The sequence below is a fragment of the Netta rufina genome (assembly GCF_964035555.1).
Source record: "Netta rufina genome assembly, chromosome: Z".
NCBI classification, from domain to species: Eukaryota; Metazoa; Chordata; class Aves; order Anseriformes; family Anatidae; genus Netta; species Netta rufina.
Window position 1 is genome coordinate 12345792 of NC_140126.1, and position 20442 is coordinate 12366233.

Genomic DNA, 20442 nt, shown 5'->3' on the forward strand with positions numbered 1-20442 from the left:
AAACCATTCTATGTTTCTATGAAGTCCTATAAGATGCATGTTTTTGTCAGTGGATTGCAGTCAGAAAAGATGATAATGGCCTTTCCCTATTCCATGTATACGCAGAATGGGTAAAGCAATATAAAGATGCTATGCATTTATCAGTGTAGGATAACTTCGATATATCAGAGTTATAGCAGTTGAGACAATGCAAACTTCATTCAGATTGGTGCTGCTTGGACTGCTATAGAATTGCAGAAGCACTTTCATTTTGAAGGATGTGTAATAAAGAGTTCAACCTACACATGCACTTTACATCCCTATAAAAATATTTGCGTATTTGCTCAAAGATACATGTTTTTGTTAGTGGATTGCAGTCAGGAAAGATGATAACAGCATTTCTCTACTGCATGTATATGTGGAATGGGTTAAGCAAGTAAAAGGTGTTATGGCTTTATCAGTTTAGGATACTTTTGATATATCAGAGAGGTTCTCTCAGTAAAGAAAGAAAATAGATCCTTTTTGAACCGTCAGTTTGCATTTGAGAACAGAGAGATCTATGGTTGGGTAACATATTATGAACAAAACCTTCCTATAGAGCTGTCAGCAAAGCAGGTCAGCATCTGTCACCACACTGTCTATTGGACCCTTTCATCCAAGCCCTTGCAGTTCCAAAAGCAAGAAGAATGGTAGCACAATATACACCAACCAACTGAAGTGGGCCTGTGGTAAGAACATCAGTAGGCAGCTCACAGATTTTTTGTGTAGGTTAAAGCATTGCACTGGTTCCTTACAGCTTTTCTCTACTGGTGTCATCAGTATCGGCATGCAGAAACCATTCAGTGCCTTTGAATAGCCTTACAGGAAGTAAAAACAATCCTTTACACATTCACTTGCTTCATGACTTACATTCTGTTCTGTATTGTATTTCCAAAGCCTTAAAATACCCTATGCAAAAATTTTTCATGGCATTGTACAGCTGCAAGGCAGGTGATTTGGATTTGACAACATGATGAGAAAGGTCTCCAGCTGTGGTAGACGATTAGTAACCCTAATAGATGCAAAAAAAAAACCCTAGTGTGAAATAAGGGGTAGCGTCTGGTCACGTGCAATGGAAATCCAAAACTGGAGGAAATGCAAGAATTGGTTGCTAAGATGATCAGGGAAATGGAGACGTGTCTGTGTGAGAGAAGCTTGTTCAGACTCTCTAATCGAGAGATGATATGGCTGGTCTCCATCAATATTTTAGCAGGCAAACACTGGAAAGGAAAAAAAGCTAATTAAACTGAACGACAATGCTGGCATGAGGACAAACAGGTATAAACTGACCATTAATATATTCAAACCTGAAACGAGAAGAACATTTCTAACAACCAAAGGAAACAAGTTCTGAAGCAGGAGATGCGGCAGCAAAATATCTAAGAACGGGAATGGTGATTTTAGAGAAGCTTCTGTCTGAGCTTATATGTCTGTCTGTGTTTCCATTGCAAGGAAGCAGATTCAAGAGCTTTATCTTGGCTAAACGTGGCCAGTGTCCTTTATTGAACAAGGAGAGGAGAAAAAGGCTTCTAGATATGGCTGGAGTTTGCTGCATGGGGAAAAGAGGGAGGTCGATCACTAAACGGTCCATCATCTAAATGTAAGCTCTTGTCTCTTGAGCTTGAAGCATGCTTCCCAAAGGAGGACTCAAATTCCATGCATATACCTAGAGAGAAGTGGGAAAAAAAAAAAAAAAAAAAAAGTCTGGAATTCCGAGGAGAAGTTATGCATATGACAAAGAGAAGACTTTAAAATCCTCTAAACCAAAGGACAGCTTTTGACTATCTATGCATTAATGTAGTTGAAAATCTCAGCCCCAAACTTTGGTTTTCATAGGATCATAGAATTATAGAATGGTCTGGTTTCGAAGAGACCTTAAAGATCATCTAAGTTTTCTTCTAATCATCTAAGGTTTTGATAGTGGCGGCCTGAAGGGGTGGCTTCTGTGAGAATAATCCAGAAGCTGCCCATGTTAGATAAGGGCTAATTTTGGCCGGCTCCAAAGGACCTGCTGCTGCCCAGAACCAAGCCAGTAAGCGATGTTGTTTGTGCTTCTGTTAGAACAGACTGAAGAAAGAGTAAAACAAACAAACAAACAAACAAAAATTGCTGCAGAACAGCATTAGGGAGAACGAGGAGTGAGAACCAGCCCTGTAACCCCCCCCCAGGTGAGTGCAGCAGGAGGGCAGGAGGTGCTGCAGGCACACAGCAGCAGTTCCCCTGCGGCCTGTGGAGAGGCCCCTGATGGAGCAGGCTGTCCCCCTGCAGCCCATGGGTCCCACATGGAGCAGATCTCCACACTGCAGCCCCCCCATGGGTGGAGGAGCCCCCGGTGGAGCAGGTGAATGTGGCCTGGAGGAGTCTGCGGCCCATGGAGAGCCACCGCAGGAGCAGGCCCCAGGCCGGAGCTGCAGCCCGTGGAGAGGAGCCCATGCAGGAGCAGGGGGTCTGGGGGGAGCTGCCACCCACCCTTGGGGACCCGTGCTGGAGCAGTTTGCTCCTGGGGCATGGACCCCATGGTACGGAGCCGTGTGGAAGCAGTGCTTGAAGAGCTGCTGCCTGTGGGCAGCCCCCCCAGGTTCAGTTTGGGAAGGACGGCATCCCGTGGGAGGGACCCCACAGGGAGCAGGGGCAGAGGGGGACCTGAAGGAGTGGTGGAGACGAAGCGTCAGGGCCTGACCACAGCCCCCATTGCCTGTTCCTTTGTGCTGCTCAGGGGGAAGAGGTGGAATAGGGTGTTTTTATTTTCTTTTCTTTGTTTCTTGCATGTCTATCTTGTTAGTAATAGGTAATAAATTTCTCTAATCTCCCTATGCTGTCTTTTTTGCCCATGACGATAACTGGTGAGTGATCTCCCTGTCCTTATCTCAACCTGTGGGCATTTTTTGTCATATTTTTCTTGTCCTTCCCCTTTGAGGAGGGGGTGTGAGAGATGGGTTGTGGTGGATCTTGGCTGCCCACCTGAGTAAAACCACCACAGCCAGTTATTTTAGTATCTTTCTTAATGATCTGGACAAGGGAAGCAAGTGCACCCTCAGTAAGTTTACAGATGACACCTAGTTAGGCATGAGTTTTGATCTGCTCAAGGGTAGGAAGGCTTTACAGAGGGATCTGGATGGGCTGAGGCCAACTGTATGAAGGTCAACAAGGCCAAGTGCCGGGTCCTGCACTTGGGATGCAATGACCCCATGCAATGCTAAAGGCTGGGGGAAGGAAGTATGGAAAACTGGAAGCAGAAAGGTCCCTGGCGGTATTGGTCAATAGCTGGCTGAACATGAGCCAGCAGTATGCTCAGGTGGCCAAGAAGGCCAACAGTATCCAGGCTTGCGTAAGAAGCAGTGTGGCCAGCAGGGCTAGGGAGGTGATTGTCCCCCTGTACTCGGCTCTGGTGAGGCCGCACGGTTTAAGTGCTGTGTTCAGTTTTTTGTTCAGAATGTCACCAAAGCTAGTACAGAGTCTAGAGAACAAGTCTTACGGCAAGCTGGGGTTTTTTAGCCTGGAGAAGAGGAACCTCGGGGGAGACTTTGTCTCACTACAACTGCCTCAAAGGAGGTTGTAGCAGGATGGGGGTCGGTCTCATCTCCAAAGCAACGGGCGAATAGAGAACGTCCTCAAGTTGCACTAGCGAAGACTTAGGTTGGACACTAGGCAAAATGTCTTCATTGGAAGGGCTGTGATGCATTGGGAAAGGCTGGGGGAAAACCCCAGAGAAACGCTCGAGCCACGCTCCCCGGCGGTACTGGTCAGACGCGCGGGCACGGGGCTCAGGGGCACGGCTCGGAGACACAGGGGCTGTGCCCAGGTAAGGGGCGGGGCCGAGCCCGGGTAAGGGGCGGGGCCGAGCCCGGCTGCCTGCCCGCCGCCGCTCCTCCCGCAGTGCCTCCTGGGAGCTGTAGTTCCCGCCCCGGGAAGCCGGAGGGAAGCCTCGGCGCATGCGCAGTCCCCCCGGGAGCCCCAGCGGCGCCTCCGCAGAGGCCGCTCCCTTCCCCTCCCGGCAGCCCTTCGCTCGGTTGGCCGCCGGGCGCCACGTGACCGGGGCCGCCCTCCAATCGGCGCGGCCCCCGCCCCGCGCCCTTCCGCTGCGAGATGGCGGCGCCCGGCGGCTGCCGGCTGCTGCTGCGGCTGGGCCGGCGCTGGCTGTCGCAGGAGCCCGCCGTGCCGCCGCCGCCGCCGCCGCCGCCGCCCGGGCCGCTGTACCCGCCCGTGGTGGCCTCGCACACGGCCCGGAGCAAGGCGGCCCGGCGGCGGCGCCTGGAGCACTTCCAGCGGCAGGTGCACGAGGCGGCGTCGGTGGAGGAGAAGCTGCGGCTGTACGGGAAGCTGCAGCGGCCCAAGTACACGGTGCACCCGCAGACCTTCGCCCTGAACGCCGACCGCTGGTACCGGAGCTTCACCAGGACCGCCTTCGTGCCGGGGCTGCCGGCGGAGGCCGCGGAGGAGCCGGGGCCCGCGGAGGAGGCGGGCGTGGAGCTGGGCGCGCTGCGCTCGCTGGCGTGCGACGCGCTGCTGCAGGAGAGCTTCTACCAGAAGAAGCGGCGGCCGTTCCTGTACCGCGACCAGGAGCACACGCCCGGGCCCTTCGTCACGCAGCTCGTCTCCTCCCTCGCCGCCTCCCTGTGCGGCCGCAACCCGCTGCTGGCGGCCTCGTCCCTTGGTGCGCAGCGGGGGCGGTGGGGGTGAGGGAACTGAGGAGCAGCTGAGGGCGCTGGGCTTGTTTAGTGTGGGGACGAGGAGGCTCAGGGGAGAGCTTTTTGCTGTCCGGCAGCTCCTTGAGAGGAAGTTGTGGGGAGCTGGGGCTCGGTCTCTTCTCTCAGATAATTAGTGATAGGACTAGAGGGAATGGCCTCAAGTTGCTCCAGGAAAAGTTTAGGTTGGAAATTCCGAGACATTTCTTCACAGAAAGAGCAGTCAGGCATTAGAATGGGTTGACTAGGGCAGTAGTAGAATCACCGTCCCTGGGGATGTTTAAGAAAAGGTTGGATGTCGTGCTTAGGGACACTGTTTAGTGGGTGACCTTAGTAGTGTGCTGATGGTTAGACCAGATGAACTTGAAGGTTTTCTCGAACCTTAAAGATTCTATGGGCATGCTAGGTGGTGGGGCTGGGCAGTGAGCTCTGCCTGCATGAGTGTGCTTGGTGTTGCTGCCTGGTGTCCATCAGCAAGGATGTTGTTTCACATCATTGCTGCTGACACATGGTATAAGTGGGTTGTGGTTCTCCGATTTTGCTGCAGCGACAGTGCAGAACTGGGGTGGTTGAAAATGTAGAAGTGTGATCTCTATTTACCTCTCCCTCTCTGTTCTGTTTCAGACCTAAACCCTGAGGTTAACTACTACTGGCATCATGGTGAGGAGGTTGTTGTGCATGGACATCGAAAAGGTAGAGTCGATCCTGTGCGGTTTCAGATAGATGATAAGCCGCACCTGCAGCTGCGTGTACCGAAGCAACTTCCAGAGGTGTGGATATTTTCAACAGCAACTTACTAACGGGTTCTTTCACTTCAGCTTCTGACTGCTGCTGGGGCTATGCCATAGCATGTGTTGCTGGTGGTGGTAGTATGTGGAGGCCCTGGTTAATGAGTTGTACGATGAGTGCATTGGTGTGTTTCTCAAGTGATAATGCTCTTATTCCTTGCTGTGTTAAGTGCTTTTCAGATAGTGGGATGGTGTTCTGAACTTCACTTTGATCATTCTTATGCTTTAGGTATGTGTTCTTGCCCTTATGTGCCTGGGGCTGTTAACTTCTTTTGTGCTTGTAGGAATAAGTGGAATCAAGAGTGAGAAATATGATGGGTAAGGTCTTCTCAGAATTTAAGGCGATGTGAGAAATGGAGATGAAAGGACTGGAGTGGGAGAGAGCACATGTAGTTTGAATGTGAGCACTGTTACCCACCAAAGGCTCTTGTTTTCTTGAATGCTGAGGTTTCTGGGAGCTGATTCAATATCCTTGTCTTTTTTTTCTACTTTGGCTGAATGCTATCTGTACAGCAATTGTAAGGGTCTCCATTTCCACTGCACAATGAAACCCACACCGCTTTCTGTTGATGCTGCACATTTCTTTTGAATGTGGTTGTACAGTGTTTAAGTTATTAGTGTCAGGTGTCCAAAATCTTGAAGCAAGTGTCTGGGCAATAAAAGCCAAAGAAAGGACAGGAAGACAATTTGAGTATGAGCTCTGTTACCTGCTAATAGCGCTTAAGGTGAATGGGCACCTATTGTATTTTTTTAAATTGTGTAGTGCCCCTTAACACATAACATAGCACACAAGCAAGAGGGAGAGTGAGCTCAGCCTAGTGGTTCAGGTTAGTTTGCTGCTAGAAATGTTGCTGATCATCTTAGCGCCGTTTCATGCAATGTTGTTTATAATTTGCAGAAAACTCAGACGTTGTTATAACAAGCATGTACTAGCAGTTGTTGTGAGACAGGTTCTCTTGCAAAAATAGTATTCATTGATTTCCGTAAATAAATTATGTGTATGCTGTATGTAAGGAAAGCTTGTATATTTTGGTGTCTAGTCAGGAAATGGGATATGACATGAAGCCAGATGTCAGAATCACAACTTACGGGATGGCTGTTCTTTCTTCTGCTTTCTTCAAGATTGTACCGTTGGAGTCTGATCTCGGAGATGTTCCCGTTATTGATCACAAACCATCCAAACTGCCACTGTTCAAAAAGCAGTATGAAAACAAGGTATTTATAGGTAAGAGTTTCCAGTCAAGAAATGTCAACTACGTTTGACATTTCACCTGACCTTTCACCTTCTCTCAGCAGAGAGAGTGTTTATATTTATTTTCTTATAATTATTATATATAGCATGTGAATCTCAATAAAGATTGTATGTCACTTATGTAATGGGGAGTAGCATTCTCTTGAGGATATGATGCTCTGTCTCAGGATTGATCTAAAGGAGTTGGACTGAACAGAAACCTAGTAGTTAAAGCTGGACTTGAACTGATGTATGTTCTTCGGAGACATTTGAATATGTTACCTTTTTGGACTCAGCAAGCCCTCCATTCTCACAGAGAAATGTATGACTCTGCACTTGCATGCCTCCACAGCAGAGGTCTTAATTTTCATCTGCTTGGAGCCTGACAGTAAAAACTTGTTTGTGTGCATCATAAGGAATGTTATGTGACCCTGCCTCCTTATTTTGTTTTCTTTTGGGGTGGTCATAGGGTCGAAGGTATCAGACCCATGCTGTTACGGCCACACACAGTTTCACCTGATTCCTGATAAACTCAAGAGGGAAAGATTTATAAAAGCGAATCTTGAGGATCAGATTGAAGTTGTTTATCGAGCTAATGGTGTCGCAAGTCTCTTTGCCTGGACAGCAGCTCAAGCAATGTATCAAGGTAAGACTGTTGTCCGTAGGTTCGTGCTTGGTGTGCTGTGCCAATTAGCACACAGAGTTGGAATCCACATGAAGGTCTTTTAATTAAATAATCAGATACGTAACTCTGTAGAGTCAGGTGCTTGGCAATCTTTCACAAAGCAAGCACACCTTTGACTCGAATCACCATAATTTATACACAGCCATCTTCCGAAAACTATGTTTGGCTACTTAAGTTATTATAGTTATAGCTTAACTTTTCTCTACTGAGCATTACAGAGGAATGGGGTGGATGGGGGGCGGAGGACACACACCAAATCCCACGTTACCATATATCATCATTTTGAAGAGTGTGATTTTTAATGTTAATGACCCTAAATGAGCAAAAGGCCTCGAACTGTTTTTTTCCTTGTTTTTTACCTTTTATCCCTTATCTTCCTTGCTTCTGCTACCAGTCTCTTACTTTCATCTAAAAGACTTCACAAGCAATTGAAAGCCTATGTAAGCTACAGGGATCCGTATTTTCTTCAAATTTTAATTTTTTTTTTCACAGCTTTGGGACTACAAGACAATCAGTCTGTAAAGGTTGTCCTGTCCTCATGATGAACGCTTGCTCTAATGTTCTCTGACCTTTTCTCTCATGCAGTCATTTTTGTGCTTTTTCTTCTGAAGGCCATCCTTAAAAGCAGGTCCCTAAAGATTTAATTGAACCATGGATGAACCAGAGCTTATACAAGGGCGTTATTTAAAACTTTGCCTTTGAAGCCTTTGAGTGCTTTTGATCCGTGAGAATTAATTATGCAGAAACATTATTACAGAAGAAAATATGCCCAAACCTCAGTCCTGCAGTCGGCTGCTCCTCAGTCCTTAGAAGGAAAGGTGTTAGGTCTCGAGCGGTGTAATGTCAGGAATTTTATGAGACAACTAAGTGTCTTGGTGTCTTCTTTCAGCCCGGTGAATTCAATGAAACTACAGTGAGAGCAAAAGTAAAATGTCAGCAGCCTTACTTCAGGATCGCATGCCTGTTTGTTTAAAAATCCCAGAAGGTGTGGGTGGGTGGTTAGATCACATCTGTGCCGATGAGAATTGAGTGCTGTGTAACTAGTGTTGTTTCTCTGTTTTGCAGGATTCTGGAATGAAGCGGATGTGACGCGTCCTTTTGTATCACAGGCGGTAGTGACTGATGGCAAATACTTTGCTTTCTTTTGTTTCCAGCTGAATACTTTGGCGTTAACTGCAGAAACTGTTAAAAATAACCCTCGGAAGAATATCTGTTGGGGAACAGACAGTAAGCCATTATATGATGTTGTTGAAGAGGGCAGTGTGAAAGGCTTTAATGATGAAGTTCTGCTTCAGTTGGTTCGTTTTCTGTTAAACAGACCCAAAGAGCTGTAAATCATGAAACTAAACTTGCTGTTCACGTGCCTGAACTTCATTGTAACTCTGTGGAATACGGGCTGGAATATGCCTTGCTCTTAGTCAACTATGCCTAGCAAACGCAATACATGTATTTCATGGCCTTATTTCTTGACTTGAACTGTATTATACTGTACACTGAAAAATAAATGTCTGGAATACCTTTGCCCCTTGTGTATTTCCTATGAAAAGCATATTATTCCTCATTCAAAGTCAGGTGGATGGTTTCTACCCAGAGCTCTATTGGAAGCACAGCAACACACACTGAGTTGGAAAGAGTGTAGTGGAAAAACTGCTAATTCTGTGCCTGAAAAAAGAACTCTTCCTTGCCCTTATGTTTTTAAGAGAAAGTGAGCTCAGTCTACAAAGTGATTTTTTAGTGGTGAAGGGCTAGCACTTCTGCTGCATGTCTGATGAAGTTGTAGGCATTTATTGAGCAGTAGTACAGGCATAGTAAAACTTGCAGACCATGATTGTCTTATGCACATGCATACACATATTAGAGCTTGTCACCTCTGGAACTGCTGAGGCCACTCCGAATGAGTGGGATCCCTGATAACAAGATCGACAGTGTCAGGACTGCTTAGGAATACTTAACAAAGTATCTGGCTTTCAGATATTGAAATGTATATTTTCTATAGTTTTATATGCTGCCACTGTCCTCTTTGCATTTTTCCAGTGTCATTAAAAATGATTGAGTCCAGCTTGCTTTTGTAGAGAGAGTACTGAATCACACATGACTTGGTTTGAAGTACATGCTTGCGCGTCCTTCAGACCAAGTAACCAGGGATCCTTCTTTCTGTTGTAAACTGGCTTGGAGATTATTTTTCTAATGGGAGACTAGTTAGATGTAGAGAGTTATGTAATCGGTGCTTTGCTCTGTTCGGAAAAAACAGGGCTTTGACTTTCTCCACCAGTTATAAAATCTAAAAGTATGATAAGGTAATCTAAATGATAATCTAGAAATATGCACCCAGCCGTGGCACTGAGTACCTCAGTACAGCTTTCTTTTTGATGGAAGTGAAATCCTTCAGCACTTTCTTGTTTAGCAAAGCTTGAGTATTTCTAATTCTGGTAACTGCTGTTCCTTGGATTAAAATTCTGCCTGTCCCAAGTGGGAACAGAAGATAAACTGCTGGGTAGGCATGTTGGTTTTAAAGAGTGACCTGTGACCTAGCTTGGAAGTGAGTGACTGATAGCGTTTGTTTTCTGGTGTGGTGAAGGGGTGATGCAAACAATGGAAGAACACTCAAAAGGCACTTGCATATTGTGACCTGGCAGGCAATCTTCCCAAATTGGCCTGGTACAGTTTTTTCACCTACAGCTTGAAACTGTGCGTGTTGCATTGTAAGTAATGTCTGTGGACACCTGATGTAAAATCAAAGAAAATCCTGCTCCAAAGGTAAACAAATTAATTTTTTCTGTGATTCAGCCTTTGTCTATGCTAAGGGTCCAGCTGTAGTAGAACAAGTCTGTAGAAGGGTGATTTTCCTCTGTGCAGCTTTACTAGTGTCTGAAATACTGGTGTAGATGTGTAGCCTGGTAGAAGAACCCAGTGTTGGAGTGAGAGAGGAGGGCAAGACAGCAGGAGCTGGCTATTTTGTAATTGTAAAGTACCAAGTGCAGCTTTCTGTGGCTCTCAAAAGGCAAGGAGATCCCCTGGAAAAGCAGTGGGTGTCACTGTTTCCCTTCGACAGATTAAAAAGCGTGATGGGTTTTGTTCTGCTTCTTTGTACTGCCTGGCAAAGTTGAGGCGTCATAATGCATGCAATTTTCTACAGCAATCTTTCATCTTGTACTCATCTGTTCAGGGTGTTTAATGCTTCTGTACAATGATAAAAGCTTTTTTGAGGTTGTATAACTACTAAGTGTTTAAAAGCAGAAAACACAGAAGCTGCAGCATTCCTACGCTTGAGCTTTGTTCGGCAGAAACTTTGTGATGTTACTGCTTTGTCCCGTGGGAGCAGCATTCTCTAGCGTTCTGTTGATTTTGCTTTTTAACACAAAACTACACAAAACTACGAGCTTGCATCCTTTTTCATGTTATTACTGAGCGGGCCCAGAAAACCCAGCTGAGAAATACATGTCTGAAAGACTGCTGCCATTGCAAGAATTTTGCTTTTTTGAACATGGGGCAGCTTTTGTGGCAGCTGAGCTGATGGCTGCATGTCCCACCTGTCTTAAGTGGGGAAATGGATCATAGACCAGGAACTGGCAGGACTTGTTGAGAGGGCTTTCGGCTAGGCATGAAGGAGGATGGGGATGAAAGGAGGCTTGCTAGAGATGAGCCTGGGAGTGCAATGGCAGTGTTGGAAGTGCAGGCAATGGCTCAGCTGAAGTACTTTCAGTGATTCAGGCAACAAATAGGAGGAACTGGAATCCATTGTGTGGCAAGCATACTATGACCTAGTCGCCAACTCTGAAACATGATGGGACCACTCCCACGACTGGATGGCTACAAGCTCTTCAGGAGGGACAGGCAACTAAGGAGGTGCAGTGGTGTGGCTCTCTTATATTAGAGAGTGTTTTGACGTTGTAGAGCTTGTGGCTGGGAATAATAAGGTAGATTCCTTGTGGATAAGGGTCAGGGTATTGGCCAACATGGCAGACATCCTGGTGAGGGCCTGTTACAGACCGCCCAACCAGGATGAAGAGACAGAAAAGGCATTCTATAAGCAGCTGGCAGAAGTTGCTCAATTGTCAGCACTTGTTCTCATGGGGGACTTTAACTTCCTGGATATATGCTGGAAATAGAGTACAGCCCCGAGGAAGCAGTCTAGAAGGTTCCTGGAGGGTGTGGAAGACAGCTTCCTGACTCAGCTGGTTAGTGAGCCTGCCGGAGGGGGTGCCCCGCTAGGCCTGCTGTTAGGAACAGAGAAGGACTGCTGGGAGATGTGGTGGGGAAACATGACTACTGAGGGTAAGGAAAAGACTGAGATTCCCAATGCCTTCTTTACATCTGTCTTTAATAGTCAGACCAGTTACTCTCGGGATACTCATCCTCCCGACCTGGAAGTCTGGGAGAAAGAAACCCCCCACGATTCAGGTGGAAAAAGTTAGAGACCTGCTCCTCCACCTGGACTGCCATAAGTCCATGGGACCAGAAGGGATCCACACAGCAGTGATAAGGGAGCCCTTGGATGTGATTGCCAAGATGCTTTCCACCATCTATCAGCAGTCATAGTCAACTGGAGAGGTCCCAGATGACTGGAGATTTGATAATGTGACACCCATCTACAAGAAGGGTTGTAAGGAAGATTCAGGGAACTACAGGCCTGTCAGCCTGACCTCAGTACCAGGACAGGTGATGGAACAGGTCATCGTGAATGCAATCACACAGCATGTGGAGGACAGCTGGGGAATCAGGCCCAGTCAGAATGGCTGGCTGAAAGGCAAATCCTGCCTGAACAACCTCATCTCCTTCTATGACCGAGTGACCTGCTTGGTGGATGAAGGAAAGGCTGTTTATGTAGTCTACCTAGACTATAGCAAAACCTTTGACAAAGTCTCCCTAAGTATTCTCCTGGATAAGCTGGCAGTCTATGGCTTGGACAGGTACACTCTTTGCTGGGTTAAAAATTGGCTATATGGCTGGAATCAGAGAGTAGTGGTGAACAGAGTGAAATCCAGCTGGCGACTGGTCACCAGTGGTGTTTCCCAGGGGTCAGTGTTGGGGCCTACCTATTCCCTTTAATATATGTACTGGTGATTTGGATGAGGGAATTGAGAGCACCCTCAGTAAGTTTGCAGATAGCACCAAGTTGGGGGGGAAGTGTCAATCTGCTGGAGGGTAGGAAGGCCCTGCAGAGAGACCTGGACAGGCTGGATTGTTGGCAGGGGCCAATGGGACAAGGTTCGGCATGGTAAGGGCTAGGTCCTTTGCTTTTGTCAAAGCAACCCCCTGGAATAGTCCAACAGCATCCTGGCTTGTATCAGGAATAGTGCAGCCAGCAGGACCAGGGAGGTGATCGTCCCCCTGTACTCTGCTCTGGTGAGGCCGCACCTCAAGCGCTGTGATCAGTTTTGGGCCCCTCACTACAAGAAAGATATCAAGGCCCTGGAACTTACCCACAGAAGGGGTAGGAAGAGGGTGAAGGGTGTGGAACACAAGTAATGTGAGGAGCGGCTGAGGGAACTGGGGTTGTTTAGTCTGGAGAACAGGAGGCTCAGGGGAGACCTTATCGCCCTCTACAACTGTCTGAAAGAAAGGTGTGGGGAGCTGGGGGTCAGCCTCTTCTTGCAGTTAACTAGCGATAGGACTAGAGGGAATGGCCTCAAGTTGCACTAGGGGAGGTTCACGTTGGAAAATAGGAAATATTTCTTCTCAGAAACAGTGGTTAGGCATTGGGACAGGTTGCCCAGGGAGGTGGTGGAGTCACCATACCTGAGGGTATTTAGGGAAAGGTTGGATGTGGTCTTTACAGAGAACGTTAAGTGGGTAACAATGACTGGAGGGATTGTTTGAGCCTGATGATCTTGGAGGCCATTTCCAACCTTAATGATTCTATGATTTGGAGTTGGACTATGGAGTTGGACTTGATGATCCTTAAGGGTCCCTTCCAACTCAGGATATTCTATGATTCTATGATTCATTTACATTCAGGCCTACTGGAGCAGATCACATTATTAACATTTACCACTAATTTCAAGGGTAATGCAACCATCATAATTGGAGACTACACTGAGGAATCTATTCTGTCAACAGCAGAGGGAAAACTGAAAAGCTGAGGTGAAATGTCTTGCCCAATCCATACAGAATGTCAGTATCAAATCCATACAGAATGTCAGTAACATATATGGGAATAAGACCTTGACTTCGTGCCCTCCCTCCCAATCCAGTGTCTGCTGTGCTACAGTGGCATCGGATGAACTTAACTGGCAATGTTTCATCTTAGATTAGCAGCAAATCCCAAATTGGATTCTCACCTGAGAGTTAGTCTTTTAAAACTGAGCACAAGGCTACTACTACCACTACTACTACTACTGCTGCTGCTACTACTACATCCACCACCACCACCACCAAATAGTTTTTAATTGGATTACAAATCAACACATCTGGCAAAGCTTAATTGCAATCAGCATGTTACTAGTTCAACCAGCAATACTTGTAAAATCACAAACTGGAGGAAAAAAAAAAAAAAAAAAAAAAAGACTGCTTCTGAATTCTCAGTGGAAGGAGGGTGACATCTAGTGGTATTGCTCTTTGCACTTTCCTTCACAATGTGCCTCAAAGCATCTTGGCAAAGCAGGGCATTATTTTCTTTTGCATTTTTAATGCATGTGCTTTTTGACAGCTTAAGTACTTTATGTAGTGTCAGCTTTTCACCAAACACACTGTCCTCTGATTTTTTTCAAATGCAATTGCCTTCTTTGTTGTTGTAGCGAAATACAAAAGTTGTCATAAAGGAGTGATTCTGCTTTATGATACAGCATTATTTGCTTTGTAGATATTTTGTAGATATTGTGGTAACAGCTTAGATTTCTTTCCCTCTCAATTCATGGCTTAAGTTCATGAGAAACTCACATCAGAACTAGAGTTGCTCTCTTCAGTTACCTATATGGAGAGCTTAGAGAAAATGGAGCCAGCTTTTTTCTTGGTGGTGTTGTTACTGTTTGTGGGGGAGAAGAAGGAAGAGGACCAGCATAAAAGGCAGAAAGGCAATAGGTACAAGATGGAAGTCAGGAAATTCTTATTTGATATAAGAAGAAAAATTACCATGAGGATGTCCAAACACTGGATAGGAGATCCAAATGAGCCCTACATTCTACATCTCTGGAGGTATCCATTCATTGACTGGACAAAGCCCTGAGCAGCCTAAGCTAACTGGCCCTGCTTTGAGTAAGGTTGGTCTGTGGTGCCCTCCAGCCTGCATGCCTCCGCGATGCAGGAAGACGACCCTTCCAGAAGTCAGGAAATTGGTGTTTAAGGTATCTGCAGAGAGAAAATAGAAAACCTGTAATTATTTGTCGTTATTCTTCTCTTTAGAAATACTGTCTTAGCAACTGTTTGACTGTGCATACAACTCAGTTGTGAGTTGTATGCCAGGTCATATACTTATCCCGCAGACCCATGACTTTCTCGAGCTCTTCATTCCTGTGCTGTCTTCCTTCAGGGCTTCTCAGATTGGAAATAATGGCATATGATGTAGAGGTCTGTATAGTCCTCATTTAGCACATTGTATCATTCAGATCTGAAGATCTACTTCCCTTGGCTTGTAATAACTTCTGTTTCATGTTATGCTGCAAGGCTCACTTTTCACCTACTGAGGAAAACATGTCTTTTGTGCAGCCAAAGAACTATTATGGGATATATCTAGTTTGTAGAGGCAGAGTCTTTAGGTTTTGATGGCCATTGGAAAGTCTGTGTGCTTTCTACCAGCACTTTTCACCTTCGAAGGGCTAGAATTGTTTCTCACCATCTAATTTTTTTTTTTTATTATTATTTTTTTTAAGCAGAAAAGAAATACTTTATCACCAATAATTGTTTGTCAAAAGAATTCTATGGATCATTATGACACCTGAGGTTAAGTTTCCAAGCCTCTAAAATGCACACAAGCAGTTGCCTATAACTGGACATGTATGCCATTTACACTTAAGAAAAAAGAAAACAAAACAAATAACAAACAACAACAAAATGTGCTTCCGTGACAGCAGAAGGAAAGAGAAAGTGGAGTGTCTGCCATTCCTCACTTCTCAGCTTCATGACACCTTTGAAGACAAACATAAATACTTGCCTCTTGTCAATACCGTATTATAAAAACATTTATATAAACTAGCTTTCTTTTGCAATACCTGTGGTCTTCATCCAGTCTTTCACATTCATACTGAGACGAGTCTATTCAACAGTCTTTCACATATCTTAAGTCATTGGAACAATGGAGCTGACCCTACAAATTTCCTCATAAAAGCATACATCTTTCAGCAGCTGAATATTGTAATTGAGTGAATGATGAAGTTTCTTAATGCAAATGTTTGAATTGTCACTTACCGGTTGCTTCAGAACCCAAATAGCTCTCCTTTCTTTTCAAAATGACAGTATACTATTTCCTCCAGTCGATCAACCTCTCTTTCTTTTAGGAGATGAATCTCTAATTTCACAAGTAGATTTTTTGATTCAATTGCAAGATATCTCAATGGGTAAGGGTTAAAATTAGCTGATGTTCCTGCATTTTTGATGAAACAAAACAATCCTTATAAAAACTTGTCTTGTGTGCACCCAGTGGCACAGAAGGGCATATATTGGATGCCCACTATCTGGTTTTCCCCCCGATGCGTGAGAAATGTGTGAGGTACTGTTTGTAATTGCTACAATAGCACTGAAGTACTATATCAAAGTGACTAAGAAATCTACTTTTCACAAAGGATTTCTGGCTTTTTTTTTTTTTTTTTTTTTTTTTTTTTTTTTTTTTTTGCTGATGGGCAAGCTTAGTGAAGTGAAGCTTGCTAAAAGCATGTCTTCAAGGTAAGCTTTTTCAGCTTTTTATCTTTACAAACCTGTGAAGCCAGAGTGGTCTTGAAAGCCACTGCCGTTCTTGCTGCCCTGCAGTAATGGTTTCTGGAGCCACAGAAGGTAGAATTTGCCTGTGCATCTTTCAAATTCGCAGTTGGATGTTCCTTGCTTTGAAACGATGTAGGGGGCTTTCATTACATTCACACGAAAACTAGAAAGTAGCTCATCTTTGAGGTATCTTCTTTTAATTTTTTTTTCTCAGTTAAGTGGAAGACACACCTATTTGTTTATTTATTTATTTATTTATCCTAAGGTGAGGAGTGGGAGTGTGATCTTTGATGTACACATGAACATAGCCAATTCTAGACCTTAAAGTTATTTTTTTTTTGACAGACTACATTAAAATAGCAGTTGAGACAATGCAAACTTCATTCAGATTGGTGCTGCTTGGACTGCTATAGAATTGCAGAAGCACTTTCATTTTGAAGGATGTGTAATAAAGAGTTCAACCTACACATGCACTTTACATCCCTATAAAAATATTTGCGTATTTGCTCAAAGATACATGTTTTTGTTAGTGGATTGCAGTCAGGAAAGATGATAACAGCATTTCTCTACTGCATGTATATGTGGAATGGGTTAAGCAAGTAAAAGGTGTTATGGCTTTATCAGTTTAGGATACTTTTGATATATCAGAGAGGTTCTCTCAGTAAAGAAAGAAAATAGATCCTTTTTGAACCGTCAGTTTGCATTTGAGAACAGAGAGATCTATGGTTGGGTAACATATTATGAACAAAACCTTCCTATAGAGCTGTCAGCAAAGCAGGTCAGCATCTGTCACCACACTGTCTATTGGACCCTTTCATCCAAGCCCTTGCAGTTCCAAAAGCAAGAAGAATGGTAGCACAATATACACCAACCAACTGAAGTGGGCCTGTGGTAAGAACATCAGTAGGCAGCTCACAGATTTTTTGTGTAGGTTAAAGCATTGCACTGGTTCCTTACAGCTTTTCTCTACTGGTGTCATCAGTATCGGCATGCAGAAACCATTCAGTGCCTTTGAATAGCCTTACAGGAAGTAAAAACAATCCTTTACACATTCACTTGCTTCATGACTTACATTCTGTTCTGTATTGTATTTCCAAAGCCTTAAAATACCCTATGCAAAAATTTTTCATGGCATTGTACAGCTGCAAGGCAGGTGATTTGGATTTGACAACATGATGAGAAAGGTCTCCAGCTGTGGTAGACGATTAGTAACCCTAATAGATGCAAAAAAAAAACCCTAGTGTGAAATAAGGGGTAGCGTCTGGTCACGTGCAATGGAAATCCAAAACTGGAGGAAATGCAAGAATTGGTTGCTAAGATGATCAGGGAAATGGAGACGTGTCTGTGTGAGAGAAGCTTGTTCAGACTCTCTAATCGAGAGATGATATGGCTGGTCTCCATCAATATTTTAGCAGGCAAACACTGGAAAGGAAAAAAAGCTAATTAAACTGAACGACAATGCTGGCATGAGGACAAACAGGTGTAAACTGACCATTAATATATTCAAACCTGAAACGAGAAGAACATTTCTAACAACCAAAGGAAACAAGTTCTGAAGCAGGAGATGCGGCAGCAAAATATCTAAGAACGGGAATGGTGATTTTAGAGAAGCTTCTGTCTGAGCTTATATGTCTGTCTGTGTTTCCATTGCAAGGAAGCAGATTCAAGAGCTTTATCTTGGCTAAACGTGGCCAGTGTCCTTTATTGAACAAGGAGAGGAGAAAAAGGCTTCTAGATATGGCTGGAGTTTGCTGCATGGGGAAAAGAGGGAGGTCGATCACTAAACGGTCCATCATCTAAATGTAAGCTCTTGTCTCTTGAGCTTGAAGCATGCTTCCCAAAGGAGGACTCAAATTCCATGCATATACCTAGAGAGAAGTGGGAAAAAAAAAAAAAAAAAAAGTCTGGAATTCCGAGGAGAAGTTATGCATATGACAAAGAGAAGACTTTAAAATCCTCTAAACCAAAGGACAGCTTTTGACTATCTATGCATTAATGTAGTTGAAAATCTCAGCCCCAAACTTTGGTTTTCATAGGATCATAGAATTATAGAATGGTCTGGTTTCGAAGAGACCTTAAAGATCATCTAAGTTTTCTTCTAATCATCTAAGGTTTTGATAGTGGTGGCCTGAAGGGGTGGCTTCTGTGAGAATAATCCAGAAGCTGCCCATGTTAGATAAGGGCTAATTTTGGCCGGCTCCAAAGGACCTGCTGCTGCCCAGAACCAAGCCAGTAAGCGATGTTGTTTGTGCTTCTGTTAGAACAGACTGAAGAAAGAGTAAAACAAACAAACAAACAAACAAAAATTGCTGCAGAACAGCATTAGGGAGAACGAGGAGTGAGAACCAGCCCTGTAACCCCCCCCCAGGTGAGTGCAGCAGGAGGGCAGGAGGTGCTGCAGGCACACAGCAGCAGTTCCCCTGCGGCCTGTGGAGAGGCCCCTGATGGAGCAGGCTGTCCCCCTGCAGCCCATGGGTCCCACATGGAGCAGATCTCCACACTGCAGCCCCCCCATGGGTGGAGGAGCCCCCGGTGGAGCAGGTGAATGTGGCCTGGAGGAGTCTGCGGCCCATGGAGAGCCACCGCAGGAGCAGGCCCCAGGCCGGAGCTGCAGCCCGTGGAGAGGAGCCCATGCAGGAGCAGGGGGTCTGGGGGGAGCTGCCACCCACCCTTGGGGACCCGTGCTGGAGCAGTTTGCTCCTGGGGCATGGACCCCATGGTACGGAGCCGTGTGGAAGCAGTGCTTGAAGAGCTGCTGCCTGTGGGCAGCCCCCCCAGGTTCAGTTTGGGAAGGACGGCATCCCGTGGGAGGGACCCCACAGGGAGCAGGGGCAGAGAGGGACCTGAAGGAGTGGTGGAGACGAAGCGTCAGGGCCTGACCACAGCCCCCATTGCCTGTTCCTTTGTGCTGCTCAGGGGGAAGAGGTGGAATAGGGTGTTTTTATTTTCTTTTCTTTGTTTCTTGCATGTCTATCTTGTTAGTAATAGGTAATAAATTTCTCTAATCTCCCTATGCTGTCTTTTTTGCCCATGACGATAACTGGTGAGTGATCTCCCTGTCCTTATCTCAACCTGTGGGCATTTTTTGTCATATTTTTCTTGTCCTTCCCCTTTGAGGAGGGGGTGTGAGAGATGGGTTGTGGTGGATCTTGGCTGCCCACCTGAGTAAAACCACCACAGCCAGTTATTTTAGTATCTTTCTTAATGATCTGGACAAGGGAAGCAAGTGCACCCTCAGTAAGTTTACAGATGACACCTAGTTAGGCATGAGTTTTGATCTGCTCAAGGGTAGGAAGGCTTTACAGAGGGATCTGGATGGGCTGAGGCCAACTGTATGAAGGTCAACAAGGCCAAGTGCCGGGTCCTGCACTTGGGATGCAATGACCCCATGCAATGCTAAAGGCTGGGGGAAGGAAGTATGGAAAACTGGAAGCAGAAAGGTCCCTGGCGGTATTGGTCAATAGCTGGCTGAACATGAGCCAGCAGTATGCTCAGGTGGCCAAGAAGGCCAACAGTATCCAGGCTTGCGTAAGAAGCAGTGTGGCCAGCAGGGCTAGGGAGGTGATTGTCCCCCTGTACTCGGCTCTGGTGAGGCCGCACGGTTTAAGTGCTGTGTTCAGTTTTTTGTTCAGAATGTCACCAAAGCTAGTACAGAGTCTAGAGAACAAGTCTTACGGCAAGCTGGGGTTTTTTAGCCTGGAGAAGAGGAACCTCGGGGGAGACTTTGTCTCACTACAACTGCCTCAAAGGAGGTTGTAGCAGGATGGGGGTCGGTCTCATCTCCAAAGCAACGGGCGAATAGAGAACGTCCTCAAGTTGCACTAGCGAAGACTTAGGTTGGACACTAGGCAAAATGTCTTCATTGGAAGGGCTGTGATGCATTGGGAAAGGCTGGGGGAAAACCCCAGAGAAACGCTCGAGCCACGCTCCCCGGCGGTACTGGTCAGACGCGCGGGCACGGGGCTCAGGGGCACGGCTCGGAGACACAGGGGCTGTGCCCAGGTAAGGGGCGGGGCCGAGCCCGGGTAAGGGGCGGGGCCGAGCCCGGCTGCCTGCCCGCCGCCGCTCCTCCCGCAGTGCCTCCTGGGAGCTGTAGTTCCCGCCCCGGGAAGCCGGAGGGAAGCCTCGGCGCATGCGCAGTCCCCCCGGGAGCCCCAGCGGCGCCTCCGCAGAGGCCGCTCC

The 20442-nt window shown here is 46.0% G+C and overlaps 1 protein-coding gene across 1 annotated transcript; it reads left to right on the forward strand.

Moving 5' to 3' along the window:
- Window positions 1-4085: 4085 nt before the first annotated feature.
- LOC311221157 (large ribosomal subunit protein mL65-like) lies at window positions 4086-8928 on the forward strand. Its single transcript, XM_084304972.1, has 5 exons — window positions 4086-4672; window positions 5328-5473; window positions 6614-6716; window positions 7192-7368; window positions 8473-8928. Exons 1-5 carry the CDS (start codon window positions 4105-4107, stop codon window positions 8739-8741), a joined length of 1263 nt encoding a protein of 420 aa, XP_084161098.1. The 5' UTR covers window positions 4086-4104; the 3' UTR covers window positions 8742-8928.
- The last annotated feature ends 11514 nt before the right edge of the window (window positions 8929-20442 follow it).

Excerpts from the sequence above, each read along its gene's own strand:
- LOC311221157 (XM_084304972.1), top strand. The coding sequence starts at position 4,105 with ATGGCGGCGCCCGGCGGCTGCCGGCTGCTGCTGCGGCTGGGCCGGCGC. Across the intron at positions 5,474-6,613 it reads TACCGAAGCAACTTCCAGAG|ATTGTACCGTTGGAGTCTGA; the intron begins GTGTGGATATTT and ends GCTTTCTTCAAG. Across the intron at positions 7,369-8,472 it reads AGCTCAAGCAATGTATCAAG|GATTCTGGAATGAAGCGGAT; the intron begins GTAAGACTGTTG and ends TCTGTTTTGCAG.